At 36.9% G+C, this 27,602-nt stretch overlaps 1 protein-coding gene across 2 annotated transcripts in view; it reads right to left on the bottom strand.

Annotated features, from left to right (window-relative positions):
* The window catches only part of FRMD3 (FERM domain containing 3), a 131,871-nt gene that overhangs the window by 11,977 nt on the left and 92,292 nt on the right, over window positions 1–27,602 (bottom strand). For both annotated transcript variants that reach the window (XM_059492448.1, XM_059492449.1), the window contains exons 5-12: window positions 25,471–25,568; window positions 24,147–24,270; window positions 13,797–13,884; window positions 11,878–11,966; window positions 9,609–9,672; window positions 8,535–8,623; window positions 5,186–5,260; window positions 4,562–4,630 (exon numbers count right to left, since the gene is read on the bottom strand). In XM_059492448.1, coding sequence (XP_059348431.1) covers window positions 4,562–4,630; window positions 5,186–5,260; window positions 8,535–8,623; window positions 9,609–9,672; window positions 11,878–11,966; window positions 13,797–13,884; window positions 24,147–24,270; window positions 25,471–25,568 — 696 coding nt within the window. The remainder of the gene's footprint in view (window positions 1–4,561; window positions 4,631–5,185; window positions 5,261–8,534; window positions 8,624–9,608; window positions 9,673–11,877; window positions 11,967–13,796; window positions 13,885–24,146; window positions 24,271–25,470; window positions 25,569–27,602) is intronic.

Below are 27,602 nucleotides of genomic sequence, written 5' to 3'. Positions count from 1 at the left end.
GACTTCCTTTCGTCTCAGGCAGGATTTCAGTGGGTTGCTCCTCTCCACAGTGCACAGCAAACACTAATATTTGGATTCAAGGATGGGAAAAGTTGTTCCATTGCCTCCAGAAGTGGATAAAGGATTTGTTACAGTTTGAGCTCTGAGGATCAAAGACTAAAGCAGGAACAACTGTATCCCTGTGGTTTACAGATACAGAGTGCTCTCACTCGTGCCCACACACCCCAGATGCTGCCTCTACACCATGCCTCCCGGCACTCACACTGGCTTTCTTTCTTGTCTTGCTTCACTCTAAGAGGCTTTCCTGGTAGCAGGTGTTACTTATGCTCCGGAAAGTTTTAGGAATGCTGCTGATTTTCTTCAGTCATTATGCTTATTAGCCTAAAAATGTATTTCTGAGAATATAAAATGGCTCTTTTGAATATGTTATCTAGAATTTACATGATACAGGCCTGAAGCAAGAGTCCTGCAGTAAATCTTAACCATTATATTGTAAAATATTTACTTTGACAAAAGCAAAGAGGAAATGGAAGAGTATCTTACTTAATTTCTCATGGTATATTGATACAATGCTGAAGTTTCACAAAATGTATTTCAAGTCTGCACAAAAGGCTCAACTTAAAACTCCACATAAACAAACTGAACAAAGAACCTATTGTAAGTCAGAAGATGGAACTGTGTGTTGCTGAAGGTTTAGGTAAACTTGGGACACAGGTGTACAACTCTTAACCCACACTACCTGTCAATAAATATTCTGTGGGAATAAACAAGCTTTCTTGCTCAATTGTGTAGGGGCCTGAATATATGTATTGTTATAAAGGAGTCCTTGTGAATATATATATATATGTAGTGAGAGTCCTATGTATTAGATAGGTGGGTCCTGTTGCTCTGGATGAGCTACAGCTGTGGGATCCTTGGTTGGGTAGCAGATGTAGCTCATGAAGGCCTCTGGGATAAAAGGGGGTTGGGTCGAGAGCCCAGAAGGAGCCCCTATGGAAACCATGAGGAACTGTGCTGCAGAGAGGAGCTGCATAATAGGACCAGCAAGAAGGGATAGACTTTAAGATGGGACTCCAGAAATATGAAATACAATAAGATAACAACAATAATTGGTGACCCCGACGTGATGGAGGTATGCAGCCTGAAGAGCTGTGGAAAATAGGACAGCCTGAGAGCTGTAGCAGCCTGAAGAGCTGTGGAAGATAGGTGTAGCAGCCTGAAGAGCTGTGGAAGATAGGACAGCCGAGAGCTGTGGCAGCCGGAGAGCTGGGACAGTGGAAGATAGGACAGCCGAGAGCTGTGGCAGCCGGAGAGCTGGGACAGTGGAAGATAGGACAGCCGAGAGCTGTGGCAGCCGGAGAGCTGGGACAGTGGAAGATAGGACAGCTGAGAGCTGTGGCAGCCTGAGAGCTGGGACAGATATGGATATTGTAACTGTGTAATGGGGAAATTGTTAAAAGAAAAGGGGGGAAATGTAGGGGCCTGAATATATGTATTGTTATAAAGGAGTCCTTGTGAATATATATATATGTAGTGAGAGTCCTATGTATTAGATAGGTGGGTCCTGTTGCTCTGGATGAGCTACAGCTGTGGGATCCTTGGTTGGGTAGCAGCTGTAGCTCATGAAGGGCTCTGGGATAAAAGGGGGTTGGGTCGAGAGCCCAGGAGGAGCCCCTATGGAAGCCATGAGGAATTGTGCTGCGGAGAGGAGCTGCATAATAGGACCAGCAAGAAGGTATGGACTTTAAGATAGGACACCAGAAATATGAAATACAATAAGATAACAACAACAATTGGTGACCGCGACGTGATAAAGAACATGCAGCCAAGGAGAAGGTATGGAATCCCCCGGACAGCCGAGAGCTGTGGCAGCCGGAGAGCTGGGACAGTGGAAGATAGGACAGCTGAGAGCTGTGGCAGCCTGAGAGCTGGGACAGATATGGTAACTGTGTAATGGAGAAATTGTTAAAAGAAAAGGGGGGAAATGTAGGGGCCTGAATATATGTATTAGGTATGGAATCCCCCGGACAGCCGAGAGCTGTGGCAGCCTGGGAGCTGGGACAGATACGTATATTGTAATTGTATAATTGTTAAAAGAAAAGGGGGGAAATGTAGGGGCCTGAATATATGTATTGTTATAAAGGAGTCCTTGTGAATATATATATATATGTAGTGAGAGTCCTATGTATTAGATAGGTGGGTCCTGTTGCTCTGGATGAGCTACAGCTGTGGGATCCTTGGTTGGGTAGCAGCTGTAGCTCATGAAGGCCTCTGGGATAAAAGGGGGTTGGGTCGAGAGCCCAGAAGGAGCCCCTATGGAAACCATGAGGAACTGTGCTGCAGAGAGGAGCTGCATAATAGGACCAGCAAGAAGGTATGGACTTTAAGATAGGACACCAGAAATATGAAATACAATAAGATAACAACAACACAATTGACATGATTTCATATTCCATAACACATGCCCAATGATATTTATATCCTTATTTGTATTCTCTGATAACTATTTAGTTTAAATTTTCACTATCCACAGAGAGTTTTCACTCAGGATATTGTAATTATAGTCACTCCAACCCAAAGGTAAATCCATAGGCTTTTTATGCAGAACCTTTGTTCTTGTTGTAAAAAGCTCTCAAACAACTCCCAAAATATAAGTTGTGCCTGGGACCACCCACAGGCTTCTGATCCATATTTATTTACAAAGATCCCTCCTTCAGGCATGCCCTGGAAAAAAAATGAAATCATTCATTTTGTGCTCAGCAGAAGAGCTTGCCCCTGCATTAATCCTGCATGATGACACAGATTTTCAGTACACAGAGCTTTGAGTGTAATATCCAAACACAGAGGTTGTGAGCAATACCCTCCTCTCAACCTCATGTTTCTTTCTTAATGCAACCATGGTACAACTGAATTGACTTTGAGGGTAAGAGCACAGGGAGGAAAAACTTTATATAGATATAGAGATATACAGATATACTGATATATAGATGCATTGATATAATAGATATATGTTTAGGTTCCAATATTTTTTTCTGAATGTTTTGCTTCTGATGAATGATGAAAAGCCATCATTTCGTATCCCCAAATCCTCTTTCACAAAGAAACTTTTTTTAAAACATATCTCTTTTTTGAGCTGAAAAATTTCTATATTTTTTGCCTGCTTGTGCTTTTAGAAGGATCAGCTATCTCTGTCTCCCATTTCACATCCTGAGCTATAAAAGCACCTGAAATCATTATATTCCTTAGTCTTTCTAAGAAACTGAACTTGGAGCTTCCATAATATTATAATTGCAAGCTTTTTCAGAAGGTTAATGATAAAAGAGATACATTGCTATTTATGGATGTTAAATCCATATGATGTTGCTTTATAAATGTATTTGTTCTCTGATCTGCTTCTTTGTGTACACTAACTTTTAAATTATGTGTTTAAAATACTTTTAAATATAGAAATCAAAGAAAAGCAAAATACAAGATAAAAAATAAATGTGTGAAAATATTTTCTTATCCTGGAACAAAGAAACCTCTTGGATAGTAGGCAATAAGCTATTTCCTAAACTGAGCAACTATTCTCATTTAATATGCATTTGTGTGCCCAAGTACTTTATACTGCCTCAGTGATGCACTTATATTCTACCTTCTGTGTTATCATTTAGCACATTCTAGACCTTCAATTACCTCATTTTAAAATGTAATCTGGAAAAACATGTCTGAAAGCATGCCTGCATAGCCTAACTATTAATTACATAGTGTGACTGGACAACATAATATAAATATTTATTGCAAATATATTCCCATCTTTTAGTAAAGATAATCTACTTTTATCCAAAATATAGACAGAATAGCAAGATTCAATTAAAAGTAAAGAATGTGTATTCCCCCCAAACATGAAATCTCAGCAAAAAGGGAATATGGCTGTAGAATATTCAGACTGTTAAGTAACCTGTTTTTAAAAACAGTTGCAAAGAGTTTTCCCTGATGGCCTCCTTCTTTTCTGAAGAGCTTTCTCCAGGTTCTTAGGAATTTTTACTGTCACTACAATGAGTGATAAGGACCCGAAAGCATTAGTTTTCTTGCAAGGTTTAGCAGCTTATTTCTCACAAGCTAAATTTTCCTCTGAAAAAAAGATTCTTGAATATTTTTTCCTCTTTACTGAGTGAACTTCATGCTTTTTAATCTGACTGCATTATGGAAAAGGTATGAAGTATACTTTGAAACATACCTAAAAACATATAGAAACCAAGAAATTCCAAAATCAAACAAAATCTAGGAAAGAAACTAGAGTGTACTTTTCTGTCAGGATCATGTAATAACAGCTCATGCTAGCACACAAAAAATAACATAGGTTATCAATCTGACTGATTATTTAAACTCATCTTCAAAGCAGCACAGATTAGTTTCTCCTTTATAGGAGACATTTGTCTGAATTTTGAGACATTGTCAGACACATATTTCCTAAGGCTTGCACGCATAGTTGTGGAAGCTCAAAATGAGGGAGAATACTTCTGTAGAAAGCAATAATCCTCCCCAGTCCTAAACTTTAATACTGAATGTCAAGACATACCTGTGAACTTCAGGAGGTTCCCTCTGGATTTTAGAGCTTGCCTCCACAACTTCTTTGGCTACTTTTCCACTGCATTGAAAGATGAAAGGAATATTCAAGTAAATATTAAGATACATGCCAAGAACTACATAAATGTAGAAAATTAAGTTACATTTTAGAAATTTAAAATAAAGGGGGAAAAAGTTGCAATAAAATGCATAAATAATGTTCTAGAATAAAATTGTGCTGACTACTTGCCCAAAAAGCTACCACAAAGCAACTTTCTGTAGTAGAACACCATGGGTTGAACCGGACTATCTATCTCACACCTGGTTCAGAGCTGCCCAGCTGCAGGGGGCATAAAATCTCTGCACTGGCCACACATCCTAATTTTTGCAGAAGATGCACCAAAAGTGGAGCTATCTGCTGGCGGCACTACTCTTGACAGAAGTGTCTGCGTGAAAACTGCTGCTTAATTTTTGAGTGACACTAGAAAAGGCAACAGGAAGATTTTCAAATCTTGACATCAGCTAGGCATGAACAGACCCTCCAGCAGTAACAACCCTGAATTTTCCATGACTAATTACTTACATTTTCTTACTTCCTGAAATGATTTACTGTGAATAAGAAACAGCAAACACCCACCTATATCGAAATCTACTGCCTTTAAAAAATATCTTGCTGCTGGACATTGTCTTGATCTGACTGGATTTTGCATACCTTGAAAAAAAATAACAGAGGCTGTCACCTTTTCGAGGACATGATAAGCAAAAATGAACAAGGCAAAATACAAGCTTTGTTATTTTTATACCATAAAGTAATTTTCAAAAAATGAGCTTTTCAATTTTTAAGGCCTTTATACAAAAAATGAAGCACACATAAAATCATTCAGACAGCATAGAATGACTGAACATGCAACAAGTGATTGTCATGAGAACAAGAAAATTAAATGCAGACACTTGCTGCATCTCTATGAATTTTCATTCCCAGGATGAAGGAAAGACCATGGTATATCAAAGACTCTGAGACGTGTGTCTTAACACCAGCTTGTTTTGGGAAAATATGGCTATTTCTGCTTTTCCACTAGGAAAACAAAGAAATAATAAAGACAACAACTTGTCTGCTGAAGTAGGTTCTTCTCCAGTATCTCTATTCAGTCAATTCTTATTCTCTATTCTTAGTAGCCTACATCACACCCTACTGCTTCTCTGTATTCAACAGGTACATAGCAACCTTTTATCTTTATTACAAAGACCATGGAAGAGCACCTCATGTGCCATTTCCTTGATGTCCTCTTGAAAAATGGCAAATTGATTTTGAACAGTCACCTCTAATTCCCAGACCCTAGTAAACAACTGTCCATTATTAGTATCTACTTGAATAATTGCAACAGTGACTCCTGAACCTGGATCAAGACAGGACTAAAGCTCTGTTTTTCAAAACATGTCATGTTTTGAAAACATGACCTTCCCTTAAATTCCAAATCTCAAACTCTTCTAGGAAGAGGAGAGGACCAAATTTAATTAAGGCAAAGTGTCAATGATGTGGATTATTTTCACTGTCTGACTATGTCTGTCTTAATCTTATTCAAATATCTTGTTGGTATTATATAGAACTTAAACAAAAGAGAATTATCAAATGTTGCCAAATAACAGAGCCCCCACTGCACAACTCTATTTCTCTGAAATGTGTGAAAACATTTCCTCTTTCAAAACTACAATTTTAAGGCTTTACTTATAGATGGTTTTGGCTTCAGTTTCATGTTTGAAGCGTTACTGTTATTTTTCTGCATATTAAACATTACAATATTCCAATCTATTGTTCACATTCCTATCTGTTGAATAACATTTCCAATCTTCATTTTATTAAAGAAGTCCTCTTGAAAGACCCACCAGAATTGAAACAGGTGGGTGTAACTTTAAGCAATCATTGTTAAGGAATAATTCCATTCCATAAAATAATTTGGAAAGTAGAAAAATAGATGAGAGAAACAGCATTGAACACACCAAGGTCAGAGAATAGTGAGAGGGAGGAGGTGCTCCAGGTATTGGAGCACTTTCCACGAATGGAGAAAACTGTGGGGAAGGAGTCTGTCGCGCTGCAGCCAAATACAGAGCAGATATCCTCCCCACAGCCCATGGAAGAGCCTGCAGCAGGCCAGCATGCTCTGAAGGAATGGAGAGCTCACACATGAGCTGGCTCCAGGCAGGCATTGCGGCCTGTGGAGAGGAACACGAGATACAGCAGGTTTGTCCGGAAGGACTGCAAGCCCTTGGAAAGGGCCCATGCTTGAGGAGTTCATGAAGGAGACTGGAGTACAGGGAGAGTATAAGAAGGAAGGAGCAGCAGAGAGGAGCTACAACCTCCATTCCCTGTCTCCCTGAGCTGCTCAGGACAAGGAGGACATAAAAGAGTCAGAAATGAAGGAGTAAAGGTGATCCTGGAATGAAACAGGGAAAGGTGGTTTTAGTTCTGTCTCTGCTGACAAATTGAAATAGAGTGAAAAGGTTAAAAGGAAATTAAATTCAATTTCTCCAATTCAGGCCTGTTTTGCTGTGACAGTAATTGATAAGCAATCTTTCTATCTTTATCCTAAGCTATAAGCTATTTTATCATACCTTTTCCTCTTGACCCGCTGATTAGAGGGAGTGAAAGAGCAGCTGGGTAGGCATCTGGCATTTAGACAAGATCAAACTCCCTAAACCATGTATTTGTGACCAAAACCCAAATAGTTAATATTACTGCCATTTCACAACAAGAACAGAGAGGTGATATTCCTGTGAGCCTCCCCGACACATTTTTACATTGAGCTAATTTCTACTCTAAGTAATTTTTCTTTATGGGGAAATCATCTCCTATTCCCAATTTATTTCTTGTGACATGAAATGAAACTACTCAAACACCATGCAGTATTTTCCTGCTTAAATCTACTAAAACAGAAAAGGCTTCCAGATAAACTTCAAATTAGTCTTTATTTATAGACTATATTTAGGCTTGATATAATCTCAAGCACAGTAAATGTTAACATAGAGAATTAACAAATGCATTTTGCCAGTTCCTACTTCCTGTTTCTTTTTTTCTATCCAATTGAATATATCAGTTGGATAGATTATATATGATTGTATCACTGTTGAAACTAAAGGGAGTCACTTCTCCAAATTAAAGCAGATCATTAACATTCTGGTTAGAAGATATATTTTTCCTACTTCTGTTTTATTTGCCCTTACAGCAGCCCCCTGGTTTGGCTGTGTGCCAACACAGAAACAGTAATATTTATTAAATATGTGAGAGCCTGTAAAGAAACACTAAGTAGCAAGAATAAAAGCTACGTGCCTAGAGGGAAGCATCAATAAACAGACCTAACAAAGTCAGGGAAGGGCAGAAAAAATGCAGAGGAATTTTCAATGAGGAATTATTAATAGGATCTTTTTCAGGGAGTAAGGAGGTAGATACTACTTTTATTTTTTGTCACTTTACAAGCTTTTTATGTATAACAAGATCACAGGTATCTTTCAAAATGCATCTAAGAATATTTTCTTTTCTTCCTTAAATCATTAAAGAGAACTGTTTATTTTTCAATCAACTCTTACTAAGCCTTGCATTTCAAGCAGAAGAACAATTACCTCCTGGCACAAGAGCCCAGAGAATCAAGAATGACAGATTTTTTCCCTTCATTCTCAAGATATTCTACAGCTGGGCTAAGATTAACAGCTATGTTCCCAGACACAAGTGCAGTACTCTGTCCATCGAATATCTCACTACAGAGCAGCAAAAGCATTGTGCTGGAGCCAAAACCCTCCTGTCTCATTTATATTTTAAACTATTTCTAATACTGGCTTGAAGTGAAATAATATTTCCCATTAACTTGCATATTTCTGTTTACATGTTGCCTTCTGTTAGTTAAATGGAACATTTCACAATGAACAAACCTCCACTCACACACTTTTTTTTTTTTTTTACTTTCATTATAGATAATGACTTCAGGTGTACATACTTGTAAAAAGCCTGGTTCTCCACCCCACACTTCCAAAGGTGCTTGCAGGCTGCTGGTGTAGAGGTATGGAATGCCAGCACAGCCTTCTTCTAAATGCAAGGAAAAGAAAGCAAATGAAAGAAATGAAAATGTTGAATTCTCAGTGCCTGCAATAGCTCTACCTGATGGCATGACCTTTAACCAGATACACTGAAGACCAAGTTTTCCTGTATAGTGTAAATCTGTGGTTCACCCACAGATGCACAATCCATACACAGCTGATATTTAAACAGCCCAGACAATTTTTTCAGAGAAAAGGAGATGCTTCAAGGGGGGAAGGAAGAGCATATGTCCAAGTGGCCTTTAAAACAACTGTATAACTGGTCAAAATCGAATGAGGGAAATCTCAGAGTTCAATATTCTTTGCTGCACAACTTACCACCCATCTCTCCCTCCTCTCTACCACTTGATGTCCTACCATCAAAACCTCCTTGCAACCACATGAGCAGTCGTGGTACCTCCGGCATTATTTCCTTCCTTCATTTTTTTTCCTCACCTCCATTCAAAACCATAACCTTAGGATATATCACTCTGATCTAGGGAAAGAACTGATGTAGGCAAGTCTCTAGGATTTCAATGACAACAGCCCAGTGATAGGACCTAATTATGAGACACACTCTAACCTTTTCAGCTCACCAAAATTTGAGGGTGGGACTGTAATTAGCAGAAAAATGCCTCAAATTGATCCAGGTATCAATGCTTACTTGAGTTTGCAATCATATACAGACATCTTCTATACTTTAGAGTGAGTGAGTACAACTTCAGCACTTAAAAATACATTAAAACTTGAGTCCAAAGGCATCCAAACCCATGAACAATCCACATAGCCCAGCGTGAATATTAAGTGAGAAATGTCTCAATCCTTTGCAAATTAGACATTTTTCCAAAACTTACTCACATTCATTCATATTCTATATTTTAGTTATAATATTAAGTACAATTATTGATTTAGTAGTTTGTTTATTTAAAAACATATGCTATGTCTCATACAATCTTAATCAAGTACAGAAGTTCTGTAAAAATATTAAACACAACCTCTTTCTGAGCTCCAGACACATAAAATGTCTTCCCTTCAAATTTCAGCTTATAGACATCACACCTAGAAAGAGAAAAAAATTTAAGTATAGGAAACAAAGATAAATCTATGAGTAAGAAAAGTAACTAGCATGTAAGTTTTCCTGATTAACAAAGTCAAGCAGGCAATCAAATGACAAAAGCCCTCTACAGGCCTTACAAGATTTAGGATAAAATTATTTAATAGCTTAAATTTTTTGAGAAGATAAGTCCAGAGTATTTCTTTTACATCCTTATGTATCTTCAAAGAGTTAACTTTGCTGGAAAGTGAAGAGAAAATCAAAGGTAGACAGAAGCTTGTAGTTATATTATATTTACTGCACAGTTTGTAATTCCTCTTACATCTTAAAATCTTAAAATGTCTATTGTAACTGAGTTGAGGGAAAGATAATATTCTTTTCTCTATACTCATTTATGAGGCTTCACATCACGTCTTAGTAACAGAGTACAACAAGAAGAAAAAGACCATGTTTAGCAGTATTTGTTACAGACAGGCTTTTTGAGTTGCAAAATTTATATCAAAATTTAATTTAATCAAGGTTAAGTGCTCAATCTTCATATGGAATAACAGTGAACCACAAAAAGGCAATGCCATGCCTCTGCTTAAATTGTAATGGAAATTTTGTCATTACCAGAGTTAAAATGGAGCCACTGCTGTTTTTGACAAATTTCCCTAAGGGTTTTGGATGTCAGAGTTGAAGCAGGAATAATCTTGGAGGCAAGGACAATGCTATACCTGAAACTTTACAACAAGAGTTTTCCTTTTACATGAGAAAGCAAAAAATCATTGAGAAAGCTTTTACATTGAAAATAAAATCTCAAATACAAATCTGGGTTTTTTATTGTGCAGTGCAAATTTCAGCTAAAATTATTTACAGCTACTAGCACTCACTTCTAGGCCTCTGAAATGGAAGAAGCAGAGCATAGTGTTCAGATAAAACTCACCAGACCGATTTTCAGCCTCTACAGTAACACTGAGTTTATTGGCTCCTCCTCCATCGCTGATTTGTTTTTTTATCTGGTTTACAAATTAATGCACTTAATAAGTATGCCTGTATCACCCAGAGGATGCATTACCCTCAAGTGACATGAGCAGCTAAATGCTGTGAGATTCATGTCCCACAGTATGGTGGGCATATGCTTGGCAAGGGCTACTCTCTCCTCAGTGTGCCATAGACTGACATTACTGTTATGTTTTCCTTGTGCCAAAACCACAAACCACTGAAGTACTGCGACCACAGCCATCTGCAATTAACCCTGGGGAAATTGTACCGTAAACCCATGATTATAAATGGATGGCTGCTGATTGGTGTGTCCCCAGAGCTCCATAGGGAACTCAGTTGTACAGACAGGACTATGCTGATTTTACACTTCTGAAGATTTCAGGTCATTCAACACTTAGAAAAGTTTCTACAGATATGCAGCAAGGAGCCCAGCTTCATTTTTTTTCCACCTTCTGCCTGTCTTGATCCCACAAGACAGGCTGAGAGCTCAGAGACAGGACGTTTACAACTGTTGGCATGCATGTAGCAGCAGGGCTAGAATGAGATTATCAGTGCCTAAGCATGACTGGTCACTTTCCACCACACCGCTATGGGTGTGCCCAGCTGCTCTTCACATCATCTGCAGGAGCTCAGTTTTACCTCTTCCTCAAATGTGGCTCAGTGAGGGTAACAAATTAAGTAAGTCCAGGAGTTCAAATAAAAGCAAAACAGACTACCCAAAGACAATTGCATAAGTACTCGTTTCTTTAAAAAAGAGACATAAAAAAAATAAATTCAATTGCATTATCATTTCTTTCTCTTCTGTTTACCAAATAAGTTTTTTCATGGTTTCAAATTGAGGGTTATTAAATGAGCAAATGCAATATTTCCAAAAATCAAATAAAGATTAAGGTGGGCTCTTTGCCAGTAAACCTCACTGGTGATTTACAGATAGCTGAAAAAAATCAATGTACTCAGTTTCAGCATTTGTAAATTATATTTACTAATGAACTCTGTGGAATAATTTTCACTGGGAGTTGAATGAGACTAAATTGTTATTGTTTTTGTTATTGTTGTAGTTGTAGCTGTTATCTAAAATCCTTTAAAACAGAAACATAATGGGGCAGGAAAGGTAATATTCACATGGTTCTCCTTAAAGACAACAAATGCAGGTGAAGATGGTAGGAAGAGAAGACACAGAAGAAGATATGCTTATTTATTAAAATATTCTTACATCATATGCTTACCATTTTAATAAATGAATTCTTTTATTACCCTGGAAAACTACAAATCCTGCAGCTGTGAATCCTAAAAATGTAGTTGTCCCGAATGAGTCCTTGAAAGAGAAAAAGAAACATAGCAACATAACTTTCCCCTCATCCAACGAGGTATTTATTACTGATACTGAGGTACTTCTTACTGATTTTTTACTGATAGCATAAATTGTTACTCCATTCTAGATTACCTTTCTTTTGTTTTCCCCTTCAAAACAAATTTGCCTTTAAAAGATATACTTCTAAAGGAAAGGACAGCCCTTGAAATAAAGATCTCATTTATTTCTAGGCATTTGAGTAACAATATCTTATTCTTTGTTTTCCTCTACCTGATGACACCAGGGACTCCTCAGGCAGACTTACCAAATTTAATGAAAATGTGCTTCTGTGTATGTCCCAGTCTTAAAAGGAGGACTAACTACCAACCAGGGATTCATATCTGCTTCAACACTGATATTTTTTGAGATTTCACAATACATTGTTCCTCTGCAAGGTGTCATGTTGGAAATACTACTGACAGCATTTACTAATACAAGCTTCTGTTTTGTACTCACGGACTCTTCAGTACAAACCAGAAGAAATAGCAGTTGCCTTTCAAATAGAAAAGAAAATTCTTAAAATATAGCTCCACTATAAAAGTTCCGGCATATCATTTTTGATTAATGATTAAGATGAGTTTTTTATTTACTGGATTTTCTGTCCATCCCAAGTTCCATACCCTCATCTTGATAAAGATAATCAACTTTATTGTGCCTTATGTCTTAACAACGAAGTAAAGGGGAACAGAAACGGGGATGGTTCTGGAGCAACAGCCACAGCACCAAAAGGAGCATGTCATAAGGAGCCTGCCAAGGACCTCACTTTGAGGTTCACTTCCAGAAGACAGACAAATTTTCCTCAGGCATGGGTGATGAATTTCTGATTGGCTCCCACACTATAAACCCTGCCTCACAGGTAAAGAAGTAATTCTGAGCCAGTTATGCCTCAGTTTTTGGGATACCTTTTGAAAATCTGCAGTATAGTTTCAAAGTAAAGTTTACTGCATCACTGACTTCACTAAGCTCTGAGCCAGACCCTGTGTTTCACACAGGAGCACCATTCCTAACAAAGCGTATACAAAATCTTATGCAGCTTTGTGTTAGAGCTGACTGCTTAAGGATGATCACCCCCAGAACAGCTAACTAAACAGTACTGCTGTCCCAGCAGAAGAGACAATACATGAGCCAAAGCAAAAACAGCAGTTAAAACAAAAAGCAAGTCACTCTAAAAATAAACATCACAGATGAGACAGATACAACCACGTAATTAAAATGTGCGCGTACATGATAATCAGAACTGGTAATTAAGATCACCTTCTTACAGAAGATCACAAAATATCAAAGTGGGAAGTGGGAATTGGAAATGGGTTTTCCTCCCTGTACATTTGGCTTGCTTTCTTCCTAAGATTTGCATATTTTGATGGTGTTTGAAAAACTGATATGCCATGGACTATCAGTGTTTTGCATTTTCTCGTCAAAATAATGGTTAATCCCGATAATCTTGGCAAACAAAAAATATTTCATACCTGGACTAATTAAAAGAAACCTTTGCACTAAATGCAAAGAAATTATGGACTATTATCAGAGCTTATGCCATTACAATCTACTAAATTCTCCTGTGATGTTCTTCTGCTTCCTCTGGAGAGACCCTTTTTTGACTGACGTAGAAATGTTAGTCAGTCAGTGTTCTTCCAAGGCTTAAGCATAATATGTAGTTCCAGGGCAGCTTTTTTAGAAACTGGTCACTATTTACACCTTGATATAAACCAGAGCTAAATCAATTCCATTACTAACTTTTAACTAAATGTTAGTAAAAAAAATGTTTTATTAAAAGTTAGTAAAAAGAACTGTTACCTTGCAAGGATGAGGATCAACACCATAAGTTTCCAAAGAATTTGCTTTAAGAAGCAAGTTAAATTCAGCAACAGCTGGACTCTGACCTCTGAAATTACAAAGGAAAATGGAGTTTGACAGCAAAAAGAAATAGGAGAAAAAGACTTATTGACTGGAGAATTTAAAAGCCTAAAGACAGAGGAAAGGAAAGTTTTTACTGACATTCAAACTATTTCAACCATGTTTTGTTTGTAATAAAAAGATAGAAAACTTTTCATATCATTTCTTCTGCTGAATTGTACAGTGCCTGATGTTTTCAGGTAAATTCTGAGGATTTTTTAAAAATCCTGAGATAACAACAGCAGAATTATCTCATATTTTGAAAGTATTTCTTGTCTTCATGTCAGCCTGATTATGAAATAAACCTCAGCATCTTTTTTCCACAAACTCTTGCTCCCCATTTCATTTAAAAGGATTGCGCAGATTAACAGACATTCCTTCCAGTGCAGGGTATAAACATAGCAATCATATTACACTGCCTACTCAGATGTATGTCTAATTATAGCAGTGCCTGCTACCAATATGATAGCTCAGAATCTGTCAGCATTTCCATTTATACAACCCTATTTTTAGGGTGTCTATAATCAACAGCAAATATACACTAAAGCCTGAAATGTGACATGAAGACTTGGGGTCTAGAGTAAGTTTTATCAGATATTTATAGAGATTTATTTATCTCTAACACAGATTTACAACGCCCATTTGGAAGTGAGCTGTTTCAAGTATTATTTCATTTCTGTATCTGTATAACTACAGTACATGATTTTGAAAGACAATACAGTTTTATGATAATGAGCAGTGCCTAGAGCCTTTAGAAAGCCAGACTTCATAAATACTTTCCATGCAAATAATAATCAAAAAAAGTAAAAAGAGCCATTAACAAATTTTCAAGGACCATACTGATAGTCATACTTTATTCTGCCCCTGAATTTTTTTGTGAGTCTAGCCTCACATTGCAAATTGTACATAGGAATTGACATTTAATACTTCACTGTATATTGTTGTAGCATAATTTCCCTGAAAGCCTGTTACGCCCCTTCAGGTAGAAAACAAGTACTAATATATGATATTCAGCATCTGATCTGGATATCATACGTCAACATCTAGCATGCTTGTGGACATCAAATCCTATTTTAAACCTAACAAGATGATGACCTGTGGCAATGTAAGTGTCAAGAACCATTTCTGTTTCAAAGTTTTAAAATTGCTTCTTTTTACTTCACTGTTTATCATCTCCTAGTCAACCTCATCATATTTATTGGGCTTCTTCAGTATTGTTTTGACACTACACAACCTTCACTTTATTTCAGACCACATTTTTGTGGATCTTTTACTTCTAAAGTAAAATAGATATATATTTTAGAGAAGAAGTGGCCTTCTTTGCCTTTCCTGTTCCAGTCTCTTTCTCACCACTTGCCAGTAGAGAAGAGCATATATTAAGTGGAACACCAAAAATTACAAATGTGTATTTACACAGCTAATAGTTAAGGAGGAAGCAGCACCAAAGCAGCAATCAAAACAAAAATGCTTAGTTTTCCACTCAGTTTTTTGGTAGCCCTACTAAGCTTTTACTCCATTGTAAATGCTATTAAATCACAACTTTATGTCATCGCAATGGTAAGACCATAAATGACCCCTAAAAAGACAACAATTTTATTTCATGTACCAGTCAACTGCATTTGACAGAAGTAATTAGCTAGTTTGACCTAAATTTCTTTGAATAGTTATGTTGCATAGTGAAAAGTCAAACAAATAGTTTGGTTCCTTATTAGACATTGGGCCTTACAAAAACAAAGGATTACAAAACACATTTTTTAATCCACCTCCGTTTGCTGGTACAAAGGATAGTCAATATTCTGGTTTCAGTGGACCAAAAAGTGACGAGCACTTTGTAACAATGAGGTTTGGGGAGTTGACATATTGAAATGGGGAAAAAACTTCAACTTGCTATTACTATTAAAGAGACATTCAAGAAAGTATTATCAGGCTCCCTTCCCATACAGCCTCTGCAACTATGATGATTTTGTGTACATCCAGTGAAACAAGCTCTGTGTGGTATTTGGGGGGAAAAAAAGCCAAAGACATGGACAAATTTGATCTTATCCGATTACAGACTAATCAAATGGCTGCAGTGCAAAGCCTTAAAAGAACATCACAAAGCACAAGAGTCAAGGACAATATCAAATGAAAAAATCCTCATTCATCTCTTATCAAAGGATTAACATTTAAGCCTTGATAATATGTTTTTCGTGTGTAACTCAGTAATGAAATTTTTCTTACTAAATAAAAATATAACTGTAACAAATCCTATCAGCGACGGCAACTTTTTTTTTTTATCAATCACTGTTCTAACATTAGATATGCTTTTGATTTGCTTTGTTTAAAAGCCTTTAAGATTTCTATATGCAACAAACAGCCCTATACAAGAATTTATAGTTTACTCACTTATGCAAGTGTTTTAGAGTGGAAAAATGGGGAATATTTAGCCAATACATATTTGCTTTTTTGAAACTCAGTACTCTGAGGAAATTCAGGTCTCAGTGCATTTATTGCTCTTGACCTTATTTTCCAGTATTAATTCAGCATTAAGGGAAAGATATATTCTCTTTCTATATGTTGTAGGCACTTCAGCATCCATCTGTTGCATGGCAAAAATATTGAACAGGACCAAAAAAAGAAACTGCTACTAAGAAAAGTTTCTGCATACCATACAAATGATAAAAAGTTGATTATTGGTGAAATTAGAGTTCCACAGCCATTAGCTATGAATTAATTATTCAACCTCTAGGCGTCAATTAATCCAAAAGTTCCTAATAAAATTTTTTGAAACAAATACTTCAACAGAACACTGAGAAGTATGCAACACTCTCTGTTTTAACTTGGGGCTCATGAGAAGTATGCACTAGAGGATGTAAAAGCTCCTTTTATCACCCAAAGGGCAAGGAAGCTCAATAGGGAATAACTTCCAGGATGTGCCACAGTGATGATCTACTTGCTTCACTCACTGCCAATATAAATTCATTCCAGAAGTTTCTCCCCTTCATGCCTTTCCTTTGAAGTATGTATCTATTACATACTAAAGTCATAAATCTTAGTGCAAGTTAAGAATGAAATACCACAGGATTGAGCATTAACTTCTTTTGACATAGAAACCATGTAGCAAAAACAGCAAAGAAAAAGCATTTTCAATGCTATTCTCATCCTCCTTGTTCCTGAGTGCTATTAGAGAGGTAATTTGATTTGTCTTCCCTGATTTTCTTACTGACTCAAAAAGTGCTGTGAGATGCTAGTGTTAACAAACTAGTAATAATAACAATTACAGTCCACCTTTTTGCCTTATCTCTGCATCAAGAAAATGTACTTGCTGCAGAATACAATAGCAATACTTTCCTAGAGTATATCCTATCTGTGTTTAATTTCTGGACATTTGCAGTTTGTAAGGTGTATTAATGTGTTTTAATAAAACAGCACATAAATACGTATATAATGGTCTGGCCTCTAGAGACCTTATATATTCACTTCCATGCAAACCAGGGACACCAGCCACAATGCTTTAAACAACGCAGGCTCGGCCTCCATCAGCCACTCTTTGCCCTGCCCTGCAATCTTGGACATAGTTCACCGTGATCTCAGGACAGACAACAGCAACAACTTCAAGAAGGATGTCCTCCTATTAAATATTCTTGCTGTTATATCCCACAGGTTGTAGAGGACATCTCCCAGCAGAACTGAGTTACCCAGGGTTCTTTCTAACCTAAAATAATGCTAGAACTCTGCTAAAGAAACAGCACACTTAGCTGCACGGTACACTGAACACAGAATTACTTACCACGTGAATAAGTTTTTGGTGTTGCACCTTTAAATCGTTTTACATGTAGCTGAGACTCCAATTGTTATAAAATTAAATTGCTAATGGTCTTGATCAACTTTTACTTTAAGCTCAGAGTATTTTGGTAGGTAGTGGAGATGTTTTTAAATAAAGTCTTTTTGCTACTATTTTTCGTCACGATGATGGTGCTATGTGTCATTGAAATAAACCTGCTATGATTGCTAATATTTAAGTTGCAGTGGGAAGAATAGCACAGTAGTGGTGATAATCTCAAAGGAAAGCACCAAATGACTACACTGGTAAGTGAAATAGCATTGTAGGCTGTAGTTCAGTTTATCAGAATAATAAGGCCAGCCCAATCTGGCACTGGCAGAGGAAAGCCTTTAAATGTGTCTGTATATGGTAAGAAACATTATCAGCTAGGAAGTAAATGAATTGCTGAAGATTGCTGAAATATACTAAACGTAGAAAGCTGCAGAACACTTAAATATCAATTTTAACTTCTACTGCAAAGCTCTTTTCCTCCCAGATAGATAGAATCCAGTAAGACCAAAATAACCACTTTAAAACAAGAATCAAACTCTTTTACCAAGTCCATTAAATGCGTGCATGCTGTGATGGTATGTGCCAGTCACATAACTCCTTCTACCACAATGTTTCAAATTACCTCTGTGCCTTCAGAGATCAGAGTGAGATGATGTCTCTGAAGTCTATGCTCAGACATTTGTATTTCAGCTTTGCTTCATAAATTGATGCAGTGACACAGACAGCTTTAAGTGTATTCAAAGACAGAACACATTTGCAGAAGATATGCAGTTTTAATTTTTCTAATATTAATTTAAAATATATTCCCATTATACAGAGAAATCTGCAAAGCTTTCTGGTCCAGACACATCTAGCCCATAAAGCCCTCTCCAAACAGACAAGAGATGAGGATGGAGGAGGGTGCAGAGGAAATAGTTCCTTCCAGCTGATGAAGAAATCTGTAAATTTTAAAATTTCACACAGATATTTGAAGATATCAGTGTGTTTAGTATGCAGAACCTGAATCCAAACTTCACCATTAGACAGGCCGCAACTATCATGATAAAAACAATGACATTTGCAGATCAGCATTATGACCACTCTTCCCAGGGAATAAAGAAGTAAAAACATGCAGTTCATGCGTGAGTGCACATACACACAAGAAAAATCTGTCCTAAAGATAAAAAACTATCAATGTTGCCATAAATTTCAAAGTGTTTTCATCTGAAGCAGATTATCCTTTCTACTGAATACTTCCTGGAATTAGATAAAAAGAAAAATCCCATGTATGGATATATTTTTTCAGTTTTCCAAATGAGAATGAGAACAACAACTCTTGTCTGTGAGGTTTCTTACTCTGGATTACTCCTACAGCTGCCTCTTCCATTAAATTCCCACCTCACGATAGAGCTTCTGGAAATATTCTCTTTACCATGCAAACATTAATCAAACAAAACAACATCTCGCTCTTACTGTTTTCTAGTTGGTGAAACCAGAATTATAAGAATAGTTCCATTATTTGAATTGGTTTTAAGAACACTTTTTCAGAAGAAATATGGTTCAGAAGAAAAAAGCTTTGAGGAAATTAGCACGCAGGGAATGCTTCAGGGAAAGGACTAGGTAACTACATTCCAACCATCTCTCTGATTCATCCAGATTACAACTGGTATGAATTCTGGAGTGAAAACACCGGGAAAATGTAGCAGAATAGAAACAAATTATTCACCTATTACACCACACACAATGATGGTTTGATACTTAGAGAATTAGTTCTTTTTCAAGCAGTGATAGTGGCCAACATACGGCCTGATAGATAAATCTAAATTGCTTCACTGGAAAACTCAGGCAGCATGCAATACCAAAGCTGAAATGAAGAAAACACTGGACTCAGCCCTCCAAAGCCCTCAGTATATTTTGTATTACTAGGAACTAAAAATACTTTGGGTCCTGAGGTCTGGAAAGCACCCATCCCTGCAGTAGCCCAAGCCCTGCTCTGATCCAAACATCCCCCTCAGCTCCACATAAACCTCAACAGATCCTTGATTCCCAGAAAAGTGGCTTCTATTTTCTGTAACATGAATTGCAAGTTTTGGAGCATACTGTCCATCCTTTGAATTAAATTCCCTTAGTGTATACAAGGCTGTTAGATACCGAAGTGATTCAAGTACTACTAGAAGTTAAATTTCAAGTGTACATGAGTGGCCCCCAGCACTATGCATAAAACCACATAATATGAACTTTAATTGTGAGAAGCACCAAAATGAAACAAATCCACCTTATTCTGGATTAGCTAAATCAAAATTTAGTTTTAGTGCTTTTTAATGTATTCAATGTATGCGGAATTTCAATGTATTGTTTAATCTTGAATGAAATTATATTAACACCCACAAAGAAAAGCATTTTCTAGCAACCATTGCCAAGTCTTTTAGGACAGCCTCCCAGATTGCACTCAGATAGTAACATTTATAGGCATGCTTGCCAGTGGCTCCACTGACAGCTGCACAAGAGCTGGAGAGCCACATTGGTGGAGGCTGGGATATCCTGTGCTCCTGCTGGCACCACTGTGAAAGCCACATGGGAGCTGATGGGACGGCTAAGGGAGCACAGTGAGAGTCAAAGGAGCACAGGAAATTGGAACGCGCTTAAATCCTCACTGCGCAGTTACAGTGTGGATGATACAGCAAAGGATAAAAATGTTATATGCCTTTCAAAACAAATTTAAACAACACTTCTCTTTTAGCTTGGATCAAAGACAAGCATAATTTGCTACTCTGGTTTTCAAGAAAATACTCCCTTTATCTTAACATTTTTGAGATAGTTATTATCAGAAAATGGCAGTGATTTCACACCCTCAGAGGAAAATTTTCTTCTCCCAAAAGACAGTCTTTCACATATGATTCCTGCAAATCATTTGATACACAAAGTAGAGACAAAAGCCTATTCAGTAACATTCAGACACCCCAAGCCTGCATCCACATCGATCATCCAAGGGAATAAAAAAACCTTATATTTACCTATATGAGTTCAGCATTGAAAACAGGCATTTGAACAGGTCATGTAACTTTTAAAAAGGAAATATTTGTGGGAGTCTTTCAGGTAAATTCAAAGCTTTTTACATAACATTTCCATAAATATATGGTGCAATATTTCATATCAGAACTAAAAATTGAATACTAGTTTCCAGATGGCATATAAAAGTACTTGACTTTCAAAGTTCTTCTAAAAAAAGAAAAAAAAAAAAAAACAAAGACTCCCACTCCCCCCCAGAAAAACCATACCCAAAACCAAAAAAAAAAAAAACCAAAAAAAAAACCCACCATCACCACCACCCCCACCACCAACAACAACAACAAAAAAAAAACCTGAAGAAAAACCCTACCAAAACATAAACATAAACCCTACCAAACCAAAACATAGTCCTATAAACATAAATTCCTTTGTTAGGGACATATGTCAACATTTCCCTTAGAAATCTTTATATTTTCTGGTGCCTAGCCCCTGGGAGCTCTGGCTAAAAGGTATCTTTCCAAAACTAGGGAACTTTATCAGAATAAAGAACTCTGTTAAAGGATGTAAGACCTGATATCAAATTCTTTAGAAGGTATTTTTTTCTTCTGTCTTTTGTCGTGTTCTGTAGCTCCCCCTCCCTTAATGAGGGAAGAATAAAAATTCACAAGACAATCACAACTCAACAAACCTGCCATGAATTACTGTCTGTCACATTTATATTTTTGCAATTAAGTGCAACAGAAAGTCACACAATGGATTATATTTTGTTAAATCCAGTAATGACCTCATAGCTAAAACCAATAAGAAGTAATGATACCCTGTCACACATCTGCTTTAAGTAATTAAAAAAGGTTTCTAAATAAAACTGCTAAGTTACAATTGTGAAGGCAGATGAATGGCAGCTGGATTAAAAAGGCTCTCAGTCTCATCTGTTCAGCTAACATGGCACTTGAGTATCTCGTAGGAAAAAACCTGAGGCACCCCTTGCAACTCTTAAAAATACTTGCTGAGCAGCACAATATTAATTGTTATCAGAAAATTGGATTTCCTGAAGAATGCATTGAATGCCTTGAAACACATGTGCTAATCAATGCCAGAGAGAAGCCCATTTTTTCCTATAATTTTTTTCCAGCTGGTTATATCAAAATATGATAACCTTGTCCTGGAACCCTCTCTATATACTTCATTATATGTCAGATATGTTTTATTAATTTGTACTGCTGTAATAGAGATCTGTGGAATTAAATATCCATAAAAAGGCAAAACTTCCTGACAAATGACTGGCTAATGTCTGATGTAAAAAATATTAGAGGATTATCAGTTTGCAGAAAACAAAGAGTGGGAAATTACCAAAGAGCAGCTACCCAGACAGCTCTGAAACTGCCTTTATTCTCTGATAATATACCAATAGGTAAGGCACAAAAGTTGCTGACATAAGCAAAGAAAACAGAAAAGAAAGATGGCAGTTCTTGAAGGCTACAAAGAATTGAGCCACTGAGTCTAAAATTCATAACATTAAAATTGGTAAAATATAGAATAGAAAGCAAATTAAGGAACATATAATGAGAATATATGAGAAGAATATACGGAATATATGAGAAGAATTGTACTATGAAACATAGATGTGTCTCAAACGCCTACTGGTTGTTTTTGTTTGGGCGTTTTGTTTTGTTTTTGTTTTGGTTTGGTTTGGTTTGGGTTTTTTTGTAGGAACTAGAAGATCCACAAGCAAAAAAAGTCAGCTTAATATCATCTGATTTCCAAAATGCAATAATGAATGGTGTCCCTTGACAAGAATACTGAAGAAATTCAGGGACATCCTCATGTGCTGAGCTGCCACTGATGGAAAGAATTCAGGACCTGGAAAATCCCAGAGGGACCTGTGTGAAAGTTTATAACATTTACAGTCACAGGATCAGACAGATTATACCGACAGGAAAGGGGATTTAAAAGATGAGCTAAAAATATGTCTGGTTATTCATAAAAGGAGAACTAGATGATTGCATGAACAAAGAATGCAGAATTCCACATTCGTAAAAAAGCAAACCAGACAGAAAAATACATCTCTGCCAGTGTTACAAAGTATAAAACCAACCAGCCCACCAGCTTTCCGCCTCTTCTCTTAACCTTAAGTAAGGCATGAGCCTGTTAACGAAAGACTGAATTTACGAAGACTTTTCAATAGCACCTTGGCTTAACTGATGAAATATCTTTTCAAAGGCTGAATTTATCCTTTGGAAATCTGTAGACAGTGTATGGAAAAATACTGACAGTAAAATAAGTTATTCTTATTTTTAAATGTTGTTTCTATGGGTCTGTGTACCGGGCAGGCTGAACTGCTTTAAGAAATATTAGATATAAACCATTTAAAACATGATTTCACTGAAAGAAATACAAAGAAAGTATATAGGTTTCAGGAAAAAAAAAAGACAGATTAATACTGGCAATCTTATTGTCATGAGTGTTGAACTTTACTTGAAAAATATCTTTTACAGGCTTCTAGAAATAAAAAGTGTTTTAAGCTTTAACTCTCCTTAAAAGGAATTTTGCTCCTTTCTTTGCATATGTTGAAATATGAAAACAGAACATAGGGTAAGCAAGTGCAAAGGGCCTTGTGATCTTTCCATAAAAATGTCCTTCTAATTACGTAATTAATAGTTTGATTTAATTTGATTTTCTGCACATCCTGTGCCTTTCCGCGTGTTCTGAAGACCATCCTCAACTAAGCAGGATGCCGAGGGCCTCATGAAATCTCCCTCCAGACACTCTGCATGTCATTCACTAACAACCCTGAAGAGGGTATAGTTGCACAGCTCACTGCTCCTTCTCTCCTGAAACTCATTTAACTTAAAAATCAAACGATTGACTAATCTCTTTTCTCCTTTGCCTTTTGTTGTAGTACTAAAAGTTTAGGATGGAAAAAAGAGCATGCAGAGAGTTCTGGATTTCACCTCCTTAGTCTTCCAAGGAAGTTAAATACATTTCTGTGCAATTCACCACTACCTGATAAAATTAACCACCGACAGATAAAATAACCTAATTACAGTTTCAATCAGGTCAATATCTACCAAGAATTTTAGGATTGCACTACAGACAGAAATTTCTGAGCAAGAAACATGTGCTACCTAAATGAAAGATGTTATTCCACTAATCAACTAGAGCAGCTCTGATCATGAGAGCTGTTCCCACTAACCAGACCTACATTTCAAGCAAATGAAGTCTAAATTACCAGCAGTCATGCAGGAAACAAGTATGATTAATGAAGGTTAACAGGCAAAGAAAACCCCCTGAGCTGAAACCACATTTTCAAACACAGCCTATCAGACAGCATATTGGTCGAGCTTCTATTATAACTCATGGAACAAAGCCTCCTAAGTTAACATGCGCAACTTGGAAATAGATAAAAGTATTTCTTAGCTGTCTCTTTATCAAACAGCATTATAAATTACCTGAATTCATTTTTATGCATTTCAGCGATTTTCTTCTCAAGCTTTTGTGACTGCTTCGGAAAAATCTTAAAGTCGCTGATGTAATTCTCTGGGTGTTCATCAGGATCATAATCACCAAGCTCAGCTGAACAGATCCAAAACACAAAACAAAGCAGAAAAATTGAATTGTAACATTAATTAATAGGGAAAGAAGTCAGTAAATGCACTGTAATTCAAGGTACATCCACAGTCAGTAAGAATCTAGTATGTCTCAAGAAATGCTTCTTTGAGGAATTTATAATTAACTGAAACAAGAAAATCCTTATATCTGTCACTTTAATCAATGAGTTTCAAGAGAAGTTCAATGGTTTATTAACTATTGCATTAATTAGCAATACTGAACTATTTTCTGTGGCAGAAAATGCTCTGTAAAACAGAAGCTTTGGCAATGTTTCACTTTGAGTATTTATTTTTACCAGGCAGACCCAAAACAATGGATTCTTGATTCTCCCCTTTTTCACATGATTTATCTGCAGTGGCATGGACTGGTCCTAATTCTGTTCTAGCAGAGAAACACAGTCCACAATGTTAATCAAGGTAACAGGCAGAACTTGGTTTCTCTTCTAAAAGATGTGCCACTTAGGTACACAAACCTGATATTTGGTGTTCTAATTTTCTGAATGAGTCTCATTTAATAAGGGCTGGGCTCGGTTTTGGTTTGGATACACTGCCTTCTAACACTTTAAGAGCTTTGTTCACCTTAAGGCAGAATAAAGGGAACGTTCACACTTATGGTTTCCCTAATCAGACATTTAAAGATGATTATTTGTCTCTGTACAAATAAAGACATCTGTCTGAATTTGGTCCTAAGGAAATGATGGAGAGAGAGAGGGGAGGGGAAAAAAAAAGCTAGGGAAAATAAGCTAAAATTTCTTTTCTCTTGAATTACATCTTCTATTTTTGTCAGATATTCCATCACCATACAGGTCTTCTTTAACATAAGAAAGGACATCAAATGACACCTTTTCCTCCTTAATTCAAACAGAATAGGCTAAATTTCCATTCAGGATTCAGAATTGAGTTTTTTCTCTTTTTGTAAGTGGAATCTAACAATGATGGCATACTTCTTCACTAAAATGCTAAGATAACTTATTTGGTTTCATTTTTTTAAGCTCCACTTCATTGGCTAACTGCCAGAATTACTTACTTCACAGTGCATATCAATACAGGGAAACAGTACAGCAACAACAAGTTACTGCTAGCTGTAGTCACACAAGTTTTGCATTGCTTATTTGACAGAACCAACATAAGACTGAAGTATTTAAAGAAGCCTGTTCATACTTACCTTGGACTATACAGGCACCCAAGTAGGCAGCATCAGAAAAGGAGCACAGCAAACGGCCATGGAAAATGTCCCTTTTTATTTGTAGATATAAGAGGTATCTGAAATATAGTTTTAAAAATTAAGAAACTATGTGCTATCTTTTTGTAACAGATTTAACATATCAGTGTGAAACCAGCTGTGCAACTATTTTGAATCTTCCTCTTGTTATTTCAAATGGCAGGAAAAAGGCAAAACACAACCATAAGAAAAAAAAAAAATAGATTTTTTTTCATTAACAATGAAATAATAAAGGCAAAAGTAACAAAACCGCACATAAAATGTCATAGAACATGTTTTATTTAAAATACATCTATTACAATGCTCATTACTAGTGTGAAATAAATTATGGTAATGTAAGCTTGTTTGAGTACCTCTGTTTTTATTATATACAAGTTTACAAAAGGAAATCTTTCTCTTACTGTAGGCAAAATAGCACACTGACCACAGTGGAGATTTTTTCCTCTTCTGGTTTTGGAATTTTTTGGGGTTTTTTTTTTTTTTTGGTGTTTTTTGTTTTTTGGTTTTATTTTGGTTTTTTTTGTTGTTTTGTTTTTGGGTTTTTTTGGTTGGTTGGTTTGGTTTGGTTTGGTTTTGGGTGTTTTGGGTTTTTTAATCTGTAAAGAATCCCAGATGAAGTTTGAAGGGAGCAATAACGTCATGAGGCTTAAAGAGCCACAGGCATGAGGCACCTGCCTTGCAGGGAGTCACCTTTCCCATTCATCTCTTTCTATAAGGACATGGGGAGAAGAAAACAAAAAGTTCCTTCTACCTGTACTCTGCCTTCTACCACAGAGAGCTTCTACCACTCACAGCTTTTTTCCCAGCACCTAGCAGGTTACAGCCACACCACTCAGCCACTTCACCCCTCTGGGAAAATAATCTATTTAAACATTGCTTTGACCAGACAAATCGACCACCTAGAGGGTTCTATCAAGACTCAGTGGCTTCTGCAGACCATCAGGACATTCCTTGACATTTCTTGACATTCCTGCCAGTCCTCTCCAACCTTGAGCAACATACAGCATAGCCAATAAAAATGTAGTTTATTAGTAACAGCAATGTCAGACATATTTTTCCAAGTTACCTTCTCCTGTTACCTGGTCATATCATGAGCTTCTGCATCAAGAGCCAGCCAGGAAATACTATCTGAAGGGCAGAGAAACTTTTCTCCTTTCCTTGGATTTTTACTGAATACAATAAATCAGATACAGTTATCAATGAGAAAAGCAATCTTCTCTCATTGTAAACACATCCCTTCATTGATCTTTACACTTCGAGGTTTGTTTTTTTGTTTTTTTTTTGCAACACCTTTTTTTCCCCTCCTGTAATCAATGTCCAGTAACAGCTCACAAATTCACGGCTGTATGTTGGTACTGCTATTCTACAGGTAGATTCAGAGGAACTATCTGTAACAGAATGCACCAGAGGCCTCAGTGAGATAAAGTAAAAATTCTTAATCTGCAATGACAGTGTACCAGAAAAGGTTCAGTATATTGGTGTAAATGCCATATATAGCTTGGGCAATTGAGCAGTCCCTACACAAAGAATTTTGGTAAGATTTTCCAGAGTGAAAAAATGAGATGCCATTCTCCAGAGTGACCATTAGCTTGAGGCTAAACTGTGTTCAGCTTTTAAGCAGTGCCAAAAAAACCCACCCAAGGTTTCAGAGCATGGCTTGTTAGCCAAGCTCTGAGGTCAACAGATTAACATGTGTTATTCCTAAGCAAATTGTACTGACCACAATTGAAGATCCTCAGTGTCATTTGCCAAAAAAACCAAGCTGTGTGGGGGTCTGTCAACATAGCTGGAGGGAAGTGACGCCATCCAGAGTGACCTTAGCAGGCTTGAGAAACAAGTCTGCTTCCACACACATCTGTGCAAACCTCATGAAGCTCAACAAGGCCAGCTGTAAGGTCCGACACGTGGGTCAGGGCAATCCAAAGCACAAACACAGGCCAGATGGAGAATTAATTGAGAGCACCCCTGAAGAGAAGGACTTGGGGATGTTGGTGGATGAAAAGCTCAACATGACCCAAGAGTGTGCAATGGCAGCCCAGGAAGCCCATCTTACACTGGGCTGTGTCAGAAGAGGT

The sequence above is a fragment of the Ammospiza nelsoni genome, chromosome Z (assembly GCF_027579445.1).
Source record: "Ammospiza nelsoni isolate bAmmNel1 chromosome Z, bAmmNel1.pri, whole genome shotgun sequence".
Lineage (NCBI taxonomy): Eukaryota > Metazoa > Chordata > Aves > Passeriformes > Passerellidae > Ammospiza > Ammospiza nelsoni.
The sequence above is the reverse complement of the archived record's forward strand: the minus strand, read 5'-3'. Positions and strand labels throughout refer to the sequence as shown.